Source organism: Vigna radiata, chromosome 10 (assembly GCF_000741045.1).
Source record: "Vigna radiata var. radiata cultivar VC1973A chromosome 10, Vradiata_ver6, whole genome shotgun sequence".
In the NCBI taxonomy this organism is placed as follows: Eukaryota; Viridiplantae; Streptophyta; class Magnoliopsida; order Fabales; family Fabaceae; genus Vigna; species Vigna radiata.
This window is the reverse complement of record NC_028360.1, coordinates 17456115-17476310: the sequence shown is the minus strand read 5'-3', so window position 1 is coordinate 17476310 and position 20196 is coordinate 17456115. Positions and strand designations below refer to the sequence as shown.

Genomic DNA, 20196 nt, shown 5'->3' with positions numbered 1-20196 from the left:
AGGATATTTGCGTAAAACTTATTAAATAACGTTACAACATATATTTATCAATGTAAAACATACATATTATTATAATATTGAAGGTTGTGAAAGAAAGTTGATTATATAAACACATGATATGCAGAAACGCAGAAAAGGCAAATATATATAACAGCAGCTTCTGGAAATTGGAGTGAGGCTTCATCCTATTATAAAATTCATCCTTATTGGTGGCGAATTCCATTAAACGGTGTTGGAACAACAGCCTTACACGTTGCAGTGAGCATGGAACAAACTACTTTTGTGGAAGAGTTGATGCATTGTATGGACAAAGAAGATTTGGTAAATTACAAGGCAGAAGGGAACACGGCCTTTTGTTTGGCTGCGATGACTGGAAATGTGGAAATTGCAGAAATTCTGCTTTGCAAGAATGATAGCTTGCTGTGGATTAGAGACCAAAACCATATGCTTCCAATTGAAATAGCATCTTCTGCAGGTCACATTCCGATGACAAAATTCTTATTTCGGAAGACTTCAGAGGACCCACATCACAAGCTACCCTTCCCAGACATTGTGAAGCTATTTTTCTTTACCATCAACAACGACATTTACAGTAAGCTCATGCGCATCTCTTCTTTTCTTAACAGTAATATGTTACGATGCCATTTTTCTCTTACGCGTGCTTTTCTTCACTTCACTCTGCGCATATGACAGCCATCACATCAGAATTATTGGATAGCGAACCCAAACTTGTTACTGTTGAAAACGAAGAGAGGTTGACGGCTTTGCAAATGCTAGCTCAATGTTGTGAGTTTTCATATTCCTTACATATGTTCTTACAATAGTATATGTTATCTTTGTACGACAAAATTTAATAAAATAATTTATTTGCCTGGTGAATTTAAAATATTTTAAAATAAATTTTGTAATTTGTTTGAGATAATTAAAAAGAAATTAAAACTCTAAAATTTGAGAAGAGTAACTGAATTATTTACAATTAAAAAAAAATCAAATTTCACCTTATAAAAAGTAAGAATTTAAAATTGTTAATATTCTCAAATTCTTTTTTTTTTTCTTCATAATTCGGGTTTATATGAGCTTAGATAAATTCTAGTTGACTTGGACTAGAATAAACTCACTTAAACAAAATTCTACAGTAAAGATCAATTTTAATGACAAAAATAATTAGTCACTAAACAATTTAAATGTTAATTTATAAACTAAAAATTATTGATAGTTTATATACTTTTAAAAAATTATAATTAGTATTTAAATTGGTAGCTAAAATAATTTATATTATAAATTAATTTTTAAATTAGTCATTGTCATTATTTAATAAGGTTTTGACTATAAAAAATTTAGTCTTTAATTAAGAATTTGATCTCTAAATTAATTAATAAACATATTTTTATCACTAAAATTAATTATTATTAAAGAATTTTTTTATAATAACTTGGTTCAACTTAACGCGACATCGATCCATCTTAACTTAATACACTCATAATTTTGATGTCTGATCTAACCCAACTTAGTAAAACTTAACCTAATTTGTATGATTGTCATCTATTAGATTTGTGTTAGCTCAGACCAACCATATAAACAAAGTCTAACTTATTACCTGATGTGTCCTGATTGAACTTGACTTGATTCCGAGTAAAACTATCTTACTTCTTACTCATAGTTTTTGGAAGCAGACTTATATCGTACTGTACTTTGGCACAATTCATCATCACCTTCCTAACACCTTTGTTAGACCTTGTAAGTCAACCTAATATAATTTCTTTTCAAATTTCAAATCCATATATATATATATATATATATATATATATATATATATATATATATATATATATATATATATATATATATATATATATTATGTTTGTATATATTTACGCATAAATATAAAAAAGTTTAATATATACTTTTATTGAATTGAATATAGATTTTAATAACAGTCAAAGAAAAAAAAATCCAGATTTTAGGATTTGATAATAATTTAACTAATTTCACATATATTACACAATAATTGATGTAACCCTTACAACTTATTTCAATAAGAACTTCCCAATATATTTGAGTAAATAGCACCAAAATAAATGGGCTAATAATTTAAAAAATGACATGTTAACAATTGATTAAGAATAAATTTTGTATTATTATTTTATTGTTATGTATATTTAAAACAGATCAATTAAAAATTATTATGTAAAATGTAAAAACATTGTTAAAAAGACATTTTTCTAATTTAAACTCAATGACAGCCCTTTGCGCGAAAACTATTGGCTATCGAGAGATTGTCGATTCTGTTTTTAATGGAATGGAAAAGCAGAAAGATACTATGAACCATGCACAATTGTCAAAAGCAATGTTCGATGCAGCAAAATCAGGAAACACAAATATATTAGAACTTCTGTTAAAGTACCATCCTGATTTGCTATTTGAAGTGAATTCTAGCAAGCAAAGCTTACTTCACATTGCTATTCTACATCGACAAAAATCTGTCTACAAACTAATATTAAGCAAGCGGGCTGCAAAGAATATTATGACAAAACTGGTTGATTCTGAGCATAACACTGTTCTTCACTTAGCTGGAAAGATGGGACAACATGAAAAAAAACCAGGATTTTCAACAAACCATGTTCTAATGAGTAGTGAGGAGAAATGGTTTCAGGTAGGTATGCTTGTCTGTCTACACGATTAGCCTTTTTTTATGAATATTTATAATACTTTTTTTTTTTTTTATAATTACTTGGCTACTTATTTCTTTATCTTCCTCATTATACTAATAGTCTTCACTTTTAACCAAACAGGATGTGGAGAAAATTGTTCCAGCTGCAATGAAAAGAATGAGAAACAAAGATGGTTTGACTCCTAAAGGATTGTTCTATCTGACACACGAAATTTTGCACAAGGAATCAATATCAGGACTGCAAGCTATGGCCAATACATTGTTAGTGGTAGCAACTCTGATTATCAGCCTAGGGATCACCGGAGGTATGACCATTCCTATTGCGGATATCAATCATAGAAATACTCCTTTTTTTTCAAGGAAGACATGGTATACGTTTTTCTTTCTGTCCATCGCATTTGGAACATGTTTTTGTGTCTCGTCTATGTTCTTCTACGCTTCGGTTATTCTTCCTGTATGTTGGTCAAAAGCAGAGGAAGAGTCTGTCCGGTTGCGGCAAACAAAGCTGGTATTTGGGAATGTGTCACTTTTCGCCTCTCTTGCACTCATGTTTCCTGCTCTAACTTGCGGTTCAGTGTTGATCTTTGAATTATCCAATTGGATCTTTTACTTCATTTGTGCACTTGGTTTGATAATATTGGTTGTGCATCTTACACTTGATTATAACCGATGGATTGGCATTCTGTGTTCAGTGCTATCTTATTTGGAGGATGCTCCATCAGATACCCCAATAATCTTACGCCCAATCTGCAACCTATATCATCTCTTCCTCACATTCGCAAAGAAAAAGGCTTGAACGTCCTTCAATAAACTAAATATGAGATTGTGCCCTAGAAAAAGTTGCTAGACGTTTCTTATTTTCAGACTGTTTTGCATTTCATCTGGTGTTGTCATTTGTTGTTCTCTTCATTTGAAATTTTAAGAACACTTCTCCTAATCATTCTAATAAATAAATAAATAATGCTCTTTATGGAAATTTAGAATCTCCATATATTATATTTAGTATTAATAAAGTAACTAAATGTGAAAAATATTATTACTAATATTTCATTAAAGGTAATTAATTTTAGTAATATTTTTAATATTAATAAAATTATGTAATAACATGTTTTAATGATTATTTGATAATAAATATTATTTAGTCATTACACTAAAAAGAATATCTGTTAATGTCTACATGATCATCTCAAAAGAATTAGATTGTTTCCAAATTATTAAAAGCTTGACAAAACTCTGTTACAATTAAGATGGGGATTCCCTCTCTCTAGAATTGGTATTCACATAATTCTTCATCTTCTAAACATTCATATCCGTACTAAAGAAGACTAAGTATAATTTAACTATCTCACGTTTTTATCTAATTTAAATTATAATTAACCATCTATCACAAATTAGATAAACAAGCATCAAGCAAAGCAAAAACAAAAAAATAAAAATAAAAAGTGATATTAATGAGTTGTGAATTGTAAAAATAGTTATGTAATGTATAAGTTTATCTAAAAATAATGATATTACTTATTATATGTCATCAATGCACTTATCGTTTTTTACTACTAAGAAAAAAATTACTTTAAATCTTTTAAAAAAATACATAAGAATCACATGAAAAAAAAATTAAATCATTGTTATAAATATGAAGATAAAAAGTATTATTAAGCTTAAAATAAAAAATAAACTGCACTGGTGCGTGCATTTTAATCCAACGACTTTTCATCATATATTTAATTATTTATAACTTCTAGTAAGACAATTTTATATTTTAAGTCCTAAGATCAGAGCAGTTTAAAATTAAACTGATCTTGATTATGTAATTCACATCACATCGACCAATGCTGATAGTTGAACTGTATAGTAAATTTAATTGTTTTTTAGTTATTATTAAAACTATTTCAAATTGTTTATCGAATTAATTACACTTAAATGCATCACATGCTGAGAATAAAAAAACAATTAATTGAAAGATTCAAGGAATATTATGTGAGACCTTAGCACTAGAATCCAAAGTCAACATGAGTTTTATAACATGGAAACAAGATGATAGTGTTAGCAATTTGTTCAAATATATATATATATATATATATATATATATATATATATATATATATATATATATATATAATGTGTTAAGATTATTATTTTATTAGTCAAAGTATCAAAATAATTTAACTAATTAGATATGACCAAGAGTATATATATGTCATAAAATTTTAATTATGCAGATAATATATATAATATTCTAATTTGATTAGGAACCAAATTAAGAATTGATATTTAGAAAAAAAAAAAAAAACTGACCTATGGTACATAAAAGAATTATGATCTCCATCAATAAACACGTATACATATTTTTATTTTTATTTTCTTTATTTCGTCATAAAATTCATTACAATAACATTAAATTATTGTATTATATTAATCAATGATAAAATTCCATCTATGTTAGAAAATAAAAATAATTATATAAAAATATCAAAACAAATATTCTACATCATAAAAATAATAACAAATAAAATATTTTAAAAAGTAAAAATAATCAAATGTAATTTTAGAAATTATTACATAAACACCGTTGAATGAAATCATATCTAATCACAAAATTCATTCAATGGTATTAAATTATTATATTATACTAATCAATTTTTTTATACAATAATAGTAATTGAATTACAGTTGTGTTAGAAAATAAAAATAATTATATGAAAAATATAAAAAATATTTTACATAATAAAATAACAAGAAATAAAATATTAAAAAAATTAAAAATAATCGAATATGTATTTTCGAAACAATTTGATACACCATTGAAATATGAAATCACATAATAAAAAATTAATATATAATTAAAAATTTGATAAAATGAAAAATATAAGAAAAGTTTTCACATATCAAACTAGTAAAACTATTGAAAAATAATGAAAAAATATTTAGCAAAACAAAATTAATTATTTAAGTAAAACAAAAATTAAAAATAAAAACAAAGTAGATAATTTTTTTATATTGAGTAGTAAATGAAGAATTTATGCAACTTAACATTAAAATTGAGAATTAAACATTCCGATATGAAAAATATTAAAAACGAATAAAAATTTTAAATATAAAATATAAAACTTATTTAATTTACATATATCATTTTAATATAATTATACAAAATATCTCATATTTGTGAATTGATTTTATAGTAAGTCAAACAATTAAAATAGAAAAAAAATGAGTAACAATATTTTTAAAAAAAAGTACTGGTACAAAGGAAGTTAAAATCAAAATCATAAATTTCTGAGTGTAATTTTACTAAGATTATTGCAAGCACTTAATTAAATCAAAATGTAAGGAAAATCAAAATTTTAATTTTCTTTTAATTATATTATAACCTCTTAAACTTTATTAGAAAAAGTATATATAGTGATGTCTACATAATCATCTCAAAAGTATTACGTTATATTCAAACTCATTAAAAGTTTTATCGACACATACGAGAAAACTCTCTCTATTACAATATCTCTCTCTTAAGATGGAGATTCCCTCTCTAGTTAGAAGATTTTAACTATCTCACTAAAGTATTTTAACATAAATGTTCCTAAAGAATATTCATCACACAATTTTTTTTAATAAAATATTTTAATGAGTGCTTTGGACAATGATATCTTCACATCCATATGCATTTGAAATTACTTTTAAAATTTTCACTTTTACTTTATAATACAAAAATTTACTTTTTAAATAATTATTTTATTTCATTTTTCTAAACAAACTGTAAACAAAATTAAATATGCATTCACCACTTCTTACAGACCTTTTAAATTTTCACTACTACTTGCATTAGTATTAGAAATTGATAACATTTATATTGTTCACCGTCCGGTCTCTCTTAGAGTGACCCGTCCGGTTCTTTTTCCTTTTTATCTTTTTCGTTCGGTTTCCTTTTGTTTATCCGTCCGGATAGCTCGGTTCCTTTTTCCTTCCTTCTTTTGTTTTTTCCTTTGTATTGTCTTTGCTGTATATATCTTTCCTTACTTCTATTTTTGTAATCAATGAATGAATACAACAGTTTCTTTTTTTCTTATCACTTTCTCTCTTTTGCCATGCTATAATTCTATGAGAAATTTTTATTGATTTTTACAACAACTTTCAACAGTATGAAACTTATTTGGATTCCAAAGTGAAGAGGAAACTCTATAGCTATGCGTCTTTATTACAACATGAACATTATCATAAGGATTCCAACATTATTGGTTACTCTCTATCATCTGATATCCCTTTTATCTTCTTACAATTCTTTTCTTTCTGCACTTCTAAGCAAGAGGCAGCCGCAACGACAGCGAAATCCCTTCTGTCACCTTATCAGGCTTGACATACCACCTTAATCTCCGACCACTATACCTTATTTTCATAACTGCACATTTTAACAAGCCGCTGTCTATAAAATCAGCATGTTCCATTACCATTCCACTCAGCAAACAATCATTGTAATAACAACAACCTGTTAAACGCAAATTTGCACATTTCCAAAAGCAACCAATCAATCTAGAACTTTCAATTGCCAAAAGGACATGAAGAAGCAAATCATCTTCTATTTCGATCTAGTACTTTTGGTTTTCATATTTTCTACCCCCACTTTGGCCCAGTCACCTGCTGCAGCCCCTAAACCTGTCCGTGCCACACCAGCTCCAGCTCCAGCAAAACCACTGGTACCTTCACTACCCCAATCACCCTTCTCCGATTCATCTTCTAATCAAGACATTATCAAGATTCTAAGGAAGGCCAAATCGTTCAACACGCTAATCCGCTTGCTAAAAACCACACAAATCATCAACCAAGTGAATGCACAGTTAGTCACTACAAAATCAGGAGGAGGTTTAACCTTTCTTGCACCTGATGATGGTGCATTCTCACAGCTCAAAGCAGGTTACTTCAACTCTCTTGATGATCGCCAACAGAAAGCATTGATACAGTTCCACGTTCTTCCGTTTTATGTCTCAAGCTCTAACTTTGATTCCCTAAGCAACCCAGTGATGACACTGGCCAGTGATAGCCCCAATGGATATCAATTAAATGTGACTGCATATGGGAATAGTGTGAATATTTCGACTGGGGTGGTGAATGCTACTCTCACGGGCATTGTTTACACTGATAAGACACTTGCCATTTATCACGTGGACAAGGTGCTTCTTCCTTTGGATTTCTCAAAGCCTAAGCCTACAGCTCCTGCTCCCACTTTGGCAAATGAGCCTAAAGCTGATAAAGATAACTCGTCTGCAGAAGATGATGATGAGGGGAAAACGAACAGAGCCACTTCGGGTTCCAATGCCATCAAATTAATTAGCATTCCTGGAACAATTTTGGAGTCCCTAGGTCTTGCTTTAGTCGCTGCAGTAACAATCTCCATATGAGGAACACTCATTCTAGCCTGTTCCTTTCTTTTCAAAACAAGTTTTTTTCTTTTTTGTGGAATTTTCTTCATAATTTTGTCTTGGTTTGCCTGTTTGTCCCGGGAACAGTACTGTTTTCAGAGCTACCTTGCCTTATTTTCTTTTATGATTAGTTCATACAATAAAACGTAATTTATTTTGTAAGAAAGCAGAATTCAAAGCATGAACCTTTTATTATAGCTTTGAATAGCAATCGTTAATGGGAAAAAGACTCTGAAATATAAAAACTGTTTTAAGTTTTATATTGAATATGATATCATGATTTATTATATAAGTTTTATCATGGTTAATTGGTGTTGATTTTCTCAAAATATTTAATAATTAGTGTTATTTGTGAAAAATATTGGACGAGTAAAATATTTATAAATAAAATAGTTATATTGAACGAGATGTTTGCAATATATGCATTCACACTTAAAAAGAGATGGTTAGGATTTCATCTCAATTGAAAGTTTTACTTGAAGTGAAGAAGAAGAAAAATAATCATAATATGGTACTACGATGAGGGAAAATAAACAAGAAATTGTTAGGATTTCATCTCGCACACTTTTCTAGTTAAAAAATAATTTAATTAAAAATTGTTAGAATTGGTTTTCTAACTTGAAAAAGATATAAGAAATTAAACATTCTTGGTTTTTTTTTTCAAAATTTGATTGGTATATGATTAAAGTGGGATAACCTTTTTTTGTAATTTTTAAAAGCAACATCAATCAAAATGAAACTTCCTTTTCATTTTATTATGTGCGTGTTTAAGTATAGTTTGTAGTTTGTCAAAAGTAAATCGGAAGTAAAAAATGCAATGAATATTTTTTTTCTTCTAAAACTGCATTCAGCACACTTTATTGGATACTTAACGATAATAACTTTCCTTTTTACAGTATTTTTATAATTTTTTTTGTTTTTGTTTTTATGTCGTACAAGTTTTTATTGATAGAGACCATACCCTCCATTTCCTTTTTCTTTTTTAAAATATTGTTGTGATATAACACCGAAAAGAAAGCCTACCTGAAAGAAAATAAAGAGATTTTATTTAGATACTACTAAACCTAATGTTCAGATGCATTTGGCCCAATAAAACAGTAAAATAATGTAAAAATGGTGGAGATGGGATACTAAAAGCAAGGTGTATCTAGAACATAAAAGTATGGTAGGTTTCAACTTTCAACTGTGATACCAAAACCTGGCACACTAATAATTTGATTTCCTTTTCTTCCTCATGCATCGTCATGGATGCTATAACTCAACCTCTAAACAGATCACACACCACAATACTCCCTTTTCAGCAACAACATTTTCAGGGACAATTTGATTGCAACTACGACGTCGACACAGATAGTTCCATTTCAATGCATTTTCGCCTCCAACTCCTTTATCACTGCCAAATCTCTTCTGCGATGCACCACCTTTCCATTTCCATCATAGCTAAAGCAGAGAAAGATGCAACTCACCTTTCCTTTAACCCTACACACCTATCTATACACAAATCTCTCTCCAAGATCCAGAATAAAACCCACTCTTTCCTCACAACACTACACTCCCAAATACCAGCACCTTCAGTACACCCTCACCTAAGCTCTCACTCCTCAACCCTAAAATGAAGACACAACAATCTCTCTTCTCACCCTCTATTTTACTACTTCTTGCACTTACCTTCTTCCACACCATTTCAGCCCAACTCTCGCCAGTTCAAGCCCCACTTTCATCAACACCGTCTCCCCCGCAACCATCACCTCCAGCATTCACACCACCCTCTCCACCAGCCACTGCTCCAGCCCCTGGATTCAACACCGTACCCTTAGTCCCCGTGACTCCTAGTGGAGCCCCAACTCCCACTGTCCCAAAACCACCCTCCATTGACATAGTCCAAATCCTCAGAAAGGCCAAGCGATTCTCCGTCCTCATCAGGCTCCTCAAAACCACGCAACTCGTCAACCAACTCAACTCACAGCTTCTAACCTCAGGCTCGGGAGGTTTGACTCTCTTCGCCCCAGAAGACAGTGCCTTCTCAAAACTTAAAGCCGGTTTCCTCAACTCTCTCAGCGACAGACAAAAAGTAGAACTCCTGCAATTCCACACGCTCTCTTCCTTCATTTCGATCTCAAACTTCGACACCCTCACCAATCCCGTTCAGACTCAGGCCGGCGACGACCCCAAACGGTTGCAGCTCAACGTCACCACTTTCGGCGGTAGCCAGGTCAGCATGGCCACCGGCGCCGTCAACGCCTCCGTTACTGGAACTGTTTACACGGACAACAAGCTTGCCATATACCAGGTCGACAAGGTGCTCCTCCCTCTCGACCTCGTGCTTCCCAGTGAGGCTCCTGCCCCGGCACCGTCGAAGGCTAAAGGGGCATCGCCGAAGACTGATAAAACGAAGACCGGTGATGGTGCCGGCGGTGATGATAGTGATAATGGTGACAACAAGGACTTGCCCGCTGAAGCTTCTTCTGCTGTTTCTATGAGTTTGAAGTTTGGTGCGAAGGGAATATTGGTGGCTATTGTTAGTGGGATTGCTTTGATGGGTGAAGCCATGATGTGATGTGAAGAGGGTGATAAAGGGTGAGTGCTTCAGTTGTGCTGTTTTGAGTTTTGTGAGTGATTTTCTGCTTTAATTGTTTGCATGTAGCATTGGATTTAAACGTATACACGCTCAATTTCTTTTCTTTTTCCTTATCCTTTTACTACTGCATCACCCTGGCTGACCCTAACCCTATTCTTTTTCACAAAAACAAAAAACTTTAAAATATATATAAAAATACCTTTAATCAACAATTTCACATTTAGAATTTTTTTTAATTTCTTATAAATACTTTAGGAAATAAAACGAGTTTCTTTTACAAATTAGAATTAGTTTATTATACTTAATTCCTCTAAAATATTAGTTTTATAGTTCATGCGTAAGTTATACAAAATTTATTTTATTTTTATTATTAAAAAAAAACAATCCAAAATACTCTTACTCAAACTTGATTAACGAAATCGTACTTGTATATATACACGCACACTTAAGGCATCTTTCTATAGTTTATTCAAGTAATTGTTAATTTTGTCAATTTTCACAATAAAAAAATCAAAGAGATTAAAAGACAAGATTGGATATTAAAAAAAACTAAAGATTATTATATGCATGTAAGAATTAAAGGATACTCTTTTCGTACAAAATTAAATAAAAAATATTACCACTTAAATCATGTAGTTAAATTATGAATTGAAAATATTAAATTTGATTGCACATATAACATTAGCGTTGAATTTTTTTTAACAATTTTTAAAACCGAGATAATATTATTTTTGTGATAAACATTATCTCAATCCTAATTACGAACATGATTAAAGTAATAAGAAGATTCAACATTCTAATTAAAAACATTACCTTAAGTAATCCTACATTGGACCTACCTAGCCATAAAGCCTCGTTTACGAAAAGTCAAGTATAAAATGAATACACTTTTTAGGAGGTAAAAACTCTTTATTCATTTATTAATATATTTATTGTATTTGACAAATTGTTAACTTGAATATTGAAAATAAAAAGGAAAAAAAAAAGAAAGATGTTATAAGGACATCTCAATTCTTATAAGAATAATCCCAATTACTACAAATGATATGAGGATAATTCGTCGAATAATAATGAAAATATTTAAATATACACAACAACTACTCTTCTCCAATTATTTTATATTTTACCTCTGTAATTTATAATATATTTTATAAAATGCAAATAAAATAAAGTTGTAAATTTAATCGGACAACAACGTGGTACTCCGGGTAAGTTTTGTCCAATAATAAAATGTAACTGGTGGCCCTAATCCCATAAATGAAATTATTAACAGTTGAAAATTTTGAATAATATATCATACGAAATTAACAACATTATTACTAAAACCGAGCATTTATTAAGTTAATTACAGTACCACACATTACTGGGCCCATCTTTTTCAAACACCACAGCAGGTCCATTAAGTTGCACAACTCACGCTGGTCCAATCCAATTCTTTCTAACTGACGCCATAATATACCTTTTCTCTTTCACTGAAATATTTTATAATAATACTTTTTATTAGTATAATAATTATCGCATGTAACATTGATATAATTTTTTATTATTATTCAGGATGTTAAGTTGTATGCATTGTCAATAAAAATATTATACTATCAGCCAATTAAAAATCATAAATAAGATTTTTAAAGTAAATATTATCAAAACTAATAATCTTATCATAAACATCAATTGATAATTGTTAATATAATTAAGTTATAATTTACAGTATTACCAAAATTATGCACTAACGAATTAGTAAAAGAAACTATGCGCTAATATTTCGCTGATGTTTAAACTTTAATATATTTATAATTCCTGGCAAATATCCTTCAATTTTCACTTTTTGTTACTTCATGTAAGTTTAGCTCAACATAAAAAATTTAATTCAAGAAAATAAAGGTCCAAGTAATTAACAAAAACTTAGAAATGAGTTTTGGCAGCTCATATTTACTAGCCTGGCAAATTTTAAAGATGAATAGTGGAATTTTCTTAATGTATGAATTTGACCAACTTAAAACTTCCTAAGTATTTATTTTCAGAAGTATCCTTTTTTTTTAATATAATTATTTTAAATTATCTTCATATTCTAAATATTAATATCAAATACTCAAATATTAACCTATTATATATGAAAATAGCTCTACTCATAACTTAGCTAATTCCGTTATGTTTTGGTTTTGGGCTTTTGGCCCAGTAGTCCTATACCATTTGATCTACTACGATATAGCTGCCTATTTCATAATTTTGTTGAAAACCTTTATCTTGATCTTATAAAATTGTGAAAGTTATATTCAATTTTGTAGTATGATGAAATATCCCTTTTCATACCAGTTTAAGATTTGTTTTTAATCAAACTACTAAGTTGACACTTATGCAGCGTGCAAATATCACCAAAGTTACTAATTTACAATAATTCATGGTTAATCGTGATGATTAAAAAACTAATAAGTATTTTAGTCATTGGACTCAAACTTATCGAGATAAAGGTGCATAAAGAGTAATATAAATAATACATCTTATTAAATATATTAATTATTTTACTAAATATGTATTTATTGTTTGTTAATGTATTAGATTGCCTTGAACATTAGAGTATCTTAAATATACATAACCTCTTTCTATTTAAAGAAAAACAAATATTTTAAGAATTAAAAGCTTGAAGGATTTGAAACATTAATATATTTGTCCTGATAAAAACAAATTTCAAATATTCAATGAGAAAAGAATTTAATCCACAATTTAAAATGGTGACAAAAAAATGAAATATATATATATATATATATATATATATATATATATATAATTTTAATATTTTAATGATTTATCAAGCACAAAAAATACAGTTTGAAACAAATCATTAAAGTGTGAATCTAATTTAAATTAGCTTTTAATATTTTTTTTTGTTTGAGATCAATAATTTGAATCCAAATTGTGAGAAATATTTATGCAATGAGCATCACTGCCAGCATATGCATATTGATTATTTTTCTTTGTATAGAACACATTTCTACCTTCCCTGAATCTGATTATTTGAAAGAAATATTTAAAGAGCAAAAGGGCAAACATACTTTTAAGTTGTTGAAAAGGCAAGATTTAATGTTTTATAGCTACCCACGTTTCAAATGAGATTAACTATTTGCCATTTTACACATTTATTAAAAATTAATTTCATAAATTTAATTCAGTCCTATTTATTTAACTTTAGAAGAAACAGGTAGAAATAATATTGATAATTATAGCAATCAATGTTGTAGTTTCTTCGTTCTCGTGATCGACATTAATTAGAAGGAGTGAGCCATTGATATTAAATATAAATAAGACTTTTTCTTTGTTTCCTTGGTGATAAGGAAATAGAAATGTGTGATCTTAAGAATTTGAAAATTTCCATGGTCGGTGATTTTCTTAGGCTACTGAAAATGAATCTTTGGTGCCTTTGCTGAAAGGGCACTGAGTTCGTCAATTCTTCTTAAAATAAAATTAAACAAAAAAACTAAGCAGAGACACTTACACCTTCCAGCGTTTGACACCTGGCAAAATCTGATGCATGGACATGCACTCATCTTCCTGTGGTTGAAGTGAGTGAAACTAGTCTGATCTCATAGGTATTGAAACAGCATATCATGAATGAAGTTTTTCTTTTAAAGACATCCTTTCACTTCCTGTCCTTTCAATTAATTATTGTAGGTGTGCATTTAAGTTAATTTTCTTTTCTTATAATATATTTAAGTAATTATTTTAATAAATTAAGTGGAGATGAATTTATTAGAATAAATTATTTTTAGAATATCTTGAACCTTTTTTCAGTTTCTAAAAATATTTTTGAACTTGGTCTTTTCCAAAATGTTTAGTTCCATTAAAAAAAAAACTGTTAATGCTAAGCTAACAAATTTAATTGTAGCACCTTTGCCATGTCTCTCCTAGTTAATTAATAGGATGTCACTAAGTGTTTTGGTTAAGATTATCTCTCAAGTCTTTCTACATAATTTTTCACTACAAGTCGTCCGGTCTCTGATCTCTCTGGTTAAGTTTCTTTCTGATGAACGTCAACTTCAGCTAAATCCGACCGGGTACCTGTTAATGGCACTCTGACGCTCAAGTTAGTATCAGTGATAAGATAAAAAGGTAGAGATAGAGAGAGAATGAAATAAATATGCATTCAATGGAACCACCTACCTCTTACCCTTGACTCCTATTTATAGTTTTATTCATGAGTCAATGATTAACAAAACCTTAATCACAGCCCAATTATAGGCCTGCTATAGCTAATTTGTTTTTACCTTAATCATGGGAACCTCTTACATTTTGATTTTCATCCTCCGACGTACGTTAGTACTGCCCGTCACGCTATGGCTTTGATGAGGAAACCGTACAATCTAGCCATTGGATTCTCTCGTGCGACCGTTCATCCCGAATGCTTCACAGGGGTGTCCGGCTTGAACGGTTCTCCCAAACGTTTTTTAGGGTGACTTGAAGGTTCAACGCAGTGGTCATATCAAACGTTTCGTCTCTCAACATTTTTTCGAAGGTCACTGTGAGCATGGAGAATGCGGGGTTATCTTGTGACGATAAAACTCCATGTGGATTCTTCAAAGTTTTTCTTACGAACAGAGATTGCGCCCGGTCACGGACACCGGGCTTCGTTAGGGTTTTAACATAAAATGCTAAAGAGTACATATTGAAATTATTCATTTAAAAAATAAAGTCTCTAACCTAAAGAAAATTTGCTGAGAATTAAAATTAAAATTTTAAACTATTTATGAACTTTAGAAACATATTTTAAATATGAAAGAAGATTACTTAATGGTGAAAGGAAGTGGTGTTGACTGAATTAAATTATACGATAGAATACATGTGATATGTGAATATTAAAAAGAAACCTCAAAGTGAAAGAATTGGCACATTTTTTTTTTATGGAATGCACGTGATTTTTGGATATTGGTCAGAAAAGGGCGTGTAAATATGTTAAGACTATAATGTTTGATAGGAAATATATCTGCATTGAAAAGGAATATACATACATACATAAGCGCTTTTTAAAAGGCTGTTTGGCAAAACAATTTAAAGTGATTTTGTTGAAAAATTATATTCATGAAAAATAAATATTTTGTTGAAATTAGTGACAGTAACAACAGAGAGCGTGTAATAAGCGGCAAGGAAAGGGATATAGCGTGATTCACTCGCTCAAAATCAAAAACATGTTTGGCGAAGGTCAAAGGAATCCTACGTAAGCATCACATGATTCTTCAACTTTCGAATAAGTCTTGGATTGACCCTGCAACACGTGGCTTCTTTTTAGCTTTTCACTTTTCTGGCCGGTTATAAATTGAATAATATAAAAAATAACTACATTAATTAAATTAAATTAATTAGTTATTTATTTTTTATAAATTAAAAAAATATAAATTTAATCAAATTATTTATTATACTTAAATATAAGATTAAATATTAAAAATTAAGTAGTAACTATAAATATCATATATTTATATTATTAAAATATACAACTATCACCACGCTTAAAATTCACTTCAGTAACATTCATTTACCTAATTTAACCACAAATTCTTTAGATACAATCAATAACTCATCACAACATTAAAATTAAAAATTTAATATTTATTAATTACAATAAATAATAAGATTAAAACACACCCCGCCACTAATGATGACAAAATTGTTTTAGGAAGGGTCAATGGTGATTAATTATAAACATCCACGTAAGTATGGTTGAAGATAAAAAATTCCAAATTACATAAATTTTTGGAATTAAAAGGATGACTTTAAATTATTAAAATTTTTGATAAATTAACATACATTTTTTTTATATATTTTTACCGTATTATTTAGGTATAAACTGCTAATTACTCAAATTTTATTCTATAAAAACTTTTACTTGTTGAAAACATTTTTTTTTTCACCTTCTTTTCACTTTCTCTATATCTTTGAAAAAATTGTTATTCTTTTGTTAACCAAAGTCCACATTAGGAATTCATGGAGAATCTAGTCAGTTTATCTCAACTCAAAATTTGTTGAGTAAGCTCTTTTTTTAACTTTTTTTCAGTTGATTTTGTGAAATTTTGCATACACATATTAAAAGTTTTCCATACACAATACTAAAAGTTAAGCTTTTTTTTCAAAAAAAAATTAGTTGGTTGTGTGAAATTTTGCATACGCATATTAAAAGTTCTCCATACACAAATACTAAAAGTTTTTTATGTAGTCATTGTAAAGTAGAGATGAATATTTGTTAATTCATGATCATAGAAATATAGTCAAATAATTTATTAGAATATTTTATGTATAAATTTAACTTTTATAAATACAGAGCTTAAACAAAAAAGTTTTTTTTTTTTTATATAATATAATGTATGTGTAAAGGTGAGTGATCATAATGATTGATTTGATGTAATAATTATGTGTTGTTTGAATATAAATATTTGATTTTGAAATGAAATTGTTTTATTTGAATGAATGAATTCAAAATGAGATATTTCAATTGAATCAAGTTGCTTTGTAGCATTGTTACAATGAAATAAAATAGTTCATATAAGACGTAAGAAATAAAAAAAAAATCCTAATTACCAATTTAACTCTTTGTCACATTATGCAAATTTTGAAAGTATTTTTAAAATTTTGAAAAGAATGTTGCAAATGTTTATAAATGATAAAATTTGTTTATCTTTTCACTAAATGATTATATTTTAATTAATATAGTGGGTTGGATGTTATTGAATGATGAATTGACAAATGTCACTAGTAATTGAATTGGGATAAATTGTATATAAATGAAAAATATACAATGTTATGATTGTAATATAATATACGGTGTATTGTAACCATAATTATTTTTAGGGATGAAAATTGTGTTGAGATGTTTAGATTGTGTGTTAAAATTTATGATTTTGAAGATGATAATGACTCTACTAATATTGAACTAAAATAGAGAAAATATTACTTGACTGATAGTTTAAGGTTGTTATTAATTATAACCTTGTTTACAGTATAAAAAAAATTTGTTTGGTAGGTCTAAAGATTAATCCTAGTATTGAGTTTCTATAACGTAGTTTAGTTAGGATAATAGTTTAGTGAAGGTGGTATCACACACGTAGACTATAAAGTCTAATTTAACACATTAATAATTTTAAAATAAAGTGGAATATATATGATGTAATAAACTTATGATATAAAAGTTATCCACCATATTGATAGTTAAAACTTTTAGAAAATATGAATGGGATATAATTGTAATACACGTACAATTTAATATAAACATGTAGAAAATTAAATTAGTTTGTCTTGTTTGGTATGAACTCTTATATATGTTATATACTAAAGCTAATAATGTCGTCAGAAGATAATTTTAATTAAAACAGACAGTATAAAAAATAATGAGATTAAGTGTTTATATTTCGTTTACTTCCTTTCTTGAAATTAGATTTTAATTATTAATGTAACTAATAATAAAGATGTTACAACATTAAAAACACTATTAATTAAAACACATTGTTGTGTAAATGCAGTAAATTATTTTTACCATTTTTTATTTAATAAATATTTAACTTAAATTCATCTCGGTTGTAAAGGTGCAACTTTATTGATCACAAAAGATTAATTATACATTAGTTTTTTAATATTTAAAACTAGCTATCAGTTCTTTATTACTATGTTATCCTATCTTAACAAAAAAATTTAACGTTTTATCACCGATAAAAGTTTAGTTATTTATTCCCCGAAAAAATATAACATTTTAAAAAATTAATTTTAATGTGTAAAAAAACTTTTAATTTTGAAAAAAAGTAAATATGATATTAAATTTTTATAAGATTAAAATTGTATATTTAATGAAGTTACGTGAACCAAATTCATGTCTATTATTTGATAATGTTAGGTGTCTGCTTACTTTTGTTAATTTAATCATTTAATGCATTTTAAATAGAAAAAAAATACTAATTTTTATGAATTTCTGAAAAGTGCTTTTGAGAAAGAAACTAGTATTTGTTCGAAGAAGCAGTTATGTGGCGTCAGGCTTTTGTGTGGTTGGAAAATGTGTGTGAGCAGAGAAGTTGGCGTTTGGAGTGGTGCCTACTGCTGCCTCGTTACAGTGCTTCTCTGGTTAGTCAAAAGAGCCTAACACCGCGTTTGCGTCCAAATTACAGCTAAGCATTAAGCACGCTACATATCATCACAATAATCGCTTCGCAACACTGGTCCCATCGCTTTTCTCAAGTCAACTCTCCTTCCCCATCTCTTCAAATCAACGGGGATAGATATATTAGTACAAAATATAATAAACCCATAAATTTAAGAAATTTAAACTTTACCTAATGAACCATAACATATAATAAAATTCACTAATGACTACAAATTTCTTAAGAAATAAATAAACAAATGTATTTTTTTAGCCAATAGACTAAACTCTTCGGCCGAATATTATTTTTTTTTTCAATCATAATCGATTTGATTAGTTTTAATTCAATTTGGTTGAAATTCTATCTTTTAAAAGATTTGGACCAAATCCTGGGTCAGTTTTTGGTTCAATCAATTGAACCGGCCGACCTAGTTCGATTTTGGTAAATATCTTTCATTTTTTTGGTTTTTTTTTTATTAAATATTTTTTCAATAAAACTTTAATTTGAATATAGTTTTGTATGTTATTTTGTATAATAGGTCATTTTATTTTGACCAGAGACATTTAATTAATCTATTTTAATTTTTATATTGATTTAATTTCGTTTATATCTAATACAATCAAATTTTCTCAATATCCCTCATATTGAAATATTCAGCCTGGCTTTTGCTTATAATAAAAACATAATAATTTTTTATTTCTAAAAGCTAAAATCCTTAACGTTGTTAAAACAGTACAAATTCTTTATTTATTAAAAAAAAAGTCTACCAACTAGTTTTTTTCTTCTTAGAATTAACTATCTGATATTTTTGGCTGTTAAAAATAGTATGATGAAATCGTTAATAGAACACTACATTAGTGGAAAATAAGAAATCTAATAATGAGAATTATTTTTGAAGTGTCGATTTTTATTCCATTGTTGACATTTTGACAATAATAATGAAATTTATATCTATTTCTATACATTCAGGTAAATGTTGTTGTAGAAAAAAAAAAGTGAATGAATCATTACCGATTTGGGAAATGGATGTGTAAGATAAAAAAAAACACGGACGAAAATGAATTAAAGCAAAGGAAGTACTAATGAAAGACCTCAAAACGGTAGCAAATGCATCTAAGAATGGTTACTATTTTCTTGTATTGAGAGGGTGAAAAAAGAGACATTAAGCACAAATATCAAGGAACTGCAACAGTGTGGACTTAAAGCAAATTTGAAATCATGGGCGAAGAAAGCAAAAACGGATGAAGGGCATGGAATGAAAGTCAAAGCCAAAACAACACACAAAGACTCACAACATCTTCGTGAATTACCGTTTAAGCCTTATCTGAAAAGAACAGGATTGTCTTTCTCAGACCACAATCGTAATTTCTTACAAAAGTCGAACCCTTCTTTTTTGGGTTGACAAGCCGAACCCATCTATCTATCTACCTA

At 28.6% G+C, this 20196-nt stretch overlaps 3 protein-coding genes across 3 annotated transcripts; all 3 read left to right on the top strand.

Annotated features, from left to right (window-relative positions):
* The first annotated feature begins 264 nt into the window (after nt 1–264).
* On the top strand, nt 265–3467 carry LOC106774940 (protein ACCELERATED CELL DEATH 6-like). Its single transcript, XM_014661966.1, has 4 exons — nt 265–592; nt 694–786; nt 2244–2653; nt 2793–3467. Exons 1-4 carry the CDS (start codon nt 265–267, stop codon nt 3465–3467), a joined length of 1506 nt encoding a protein of 501 aa, XP_014517452.1.
* Nucleotides 3468–7093: 3626 nt separating this feature from the next.
* LOC106775347 (fasciclin-like arabinogalactan protein 12) lies at nt 7094–8292 on the top strand. The gene has a single exon (XM_014662459.2). The coding sequence runs from the start codon at nt 7219–7221 to the stop codon at nt 8056–8058; it is 840 nt and encodes a 279-aa protein (XP_014517945.1). The 5' UTR covers nt 7094–7218; the 3' UTR covers nt 8059–8292.
* Nucleotides 8293–9593: 1301 nt separating this feature from the next.
* Nucleotides 9594–10770, top strand: LOC106775165 (fasciclin-like arabinogalactan protein 11). Its single transcript, XM_014662236.2, has one exon. It carries the CDS (start codon nt 9692–9694, stop codon nt 10634–10636), a length of 945 nt encoding a protein of 314 aa, XP_014517722.1. The 5' UTR covers nt 9594–9691; the 3' UTR covers nt 10637–10770.
* The last annotated feature ends 9426 nt before the right edge of the window (nt 10771–20196 follow it).

Coding starts and splice junctions, on each gene's coding strand:
- LOC106774940 (XM_014661966.1), top strand. CDS start 265: ATGGAACAAACTACTTTTGTGGAAGAGTTGATGCATTGTATGGACAAA. Junction 593..693: donor CATCAACAACGACATTTACA/GTAAGCTCATGC, acceptor CGCATATGACAG/CCATCACATCAGAATTATTG. Junction 787..2,243: donor GCAAATGCTAGCTCAATGTT/GTGAGTTTTCAT, acceptor ACTCAATGACAG/CCCTTTGCGCGAAAACTATT.
- LOC106775347 (XM_014662459.2), top strand. CDS start 7,219: ATGAAGAAGCAAATCATCTTCTATTTCGATCTAGTACTTTTGGTTTTC.
- LOC106775165 (XM_014662236.2), top strand. CDS start 9,692: ATGAAGACACAACAATCTCTCTTCTCACCCTCTATTTTACTACTTCTT.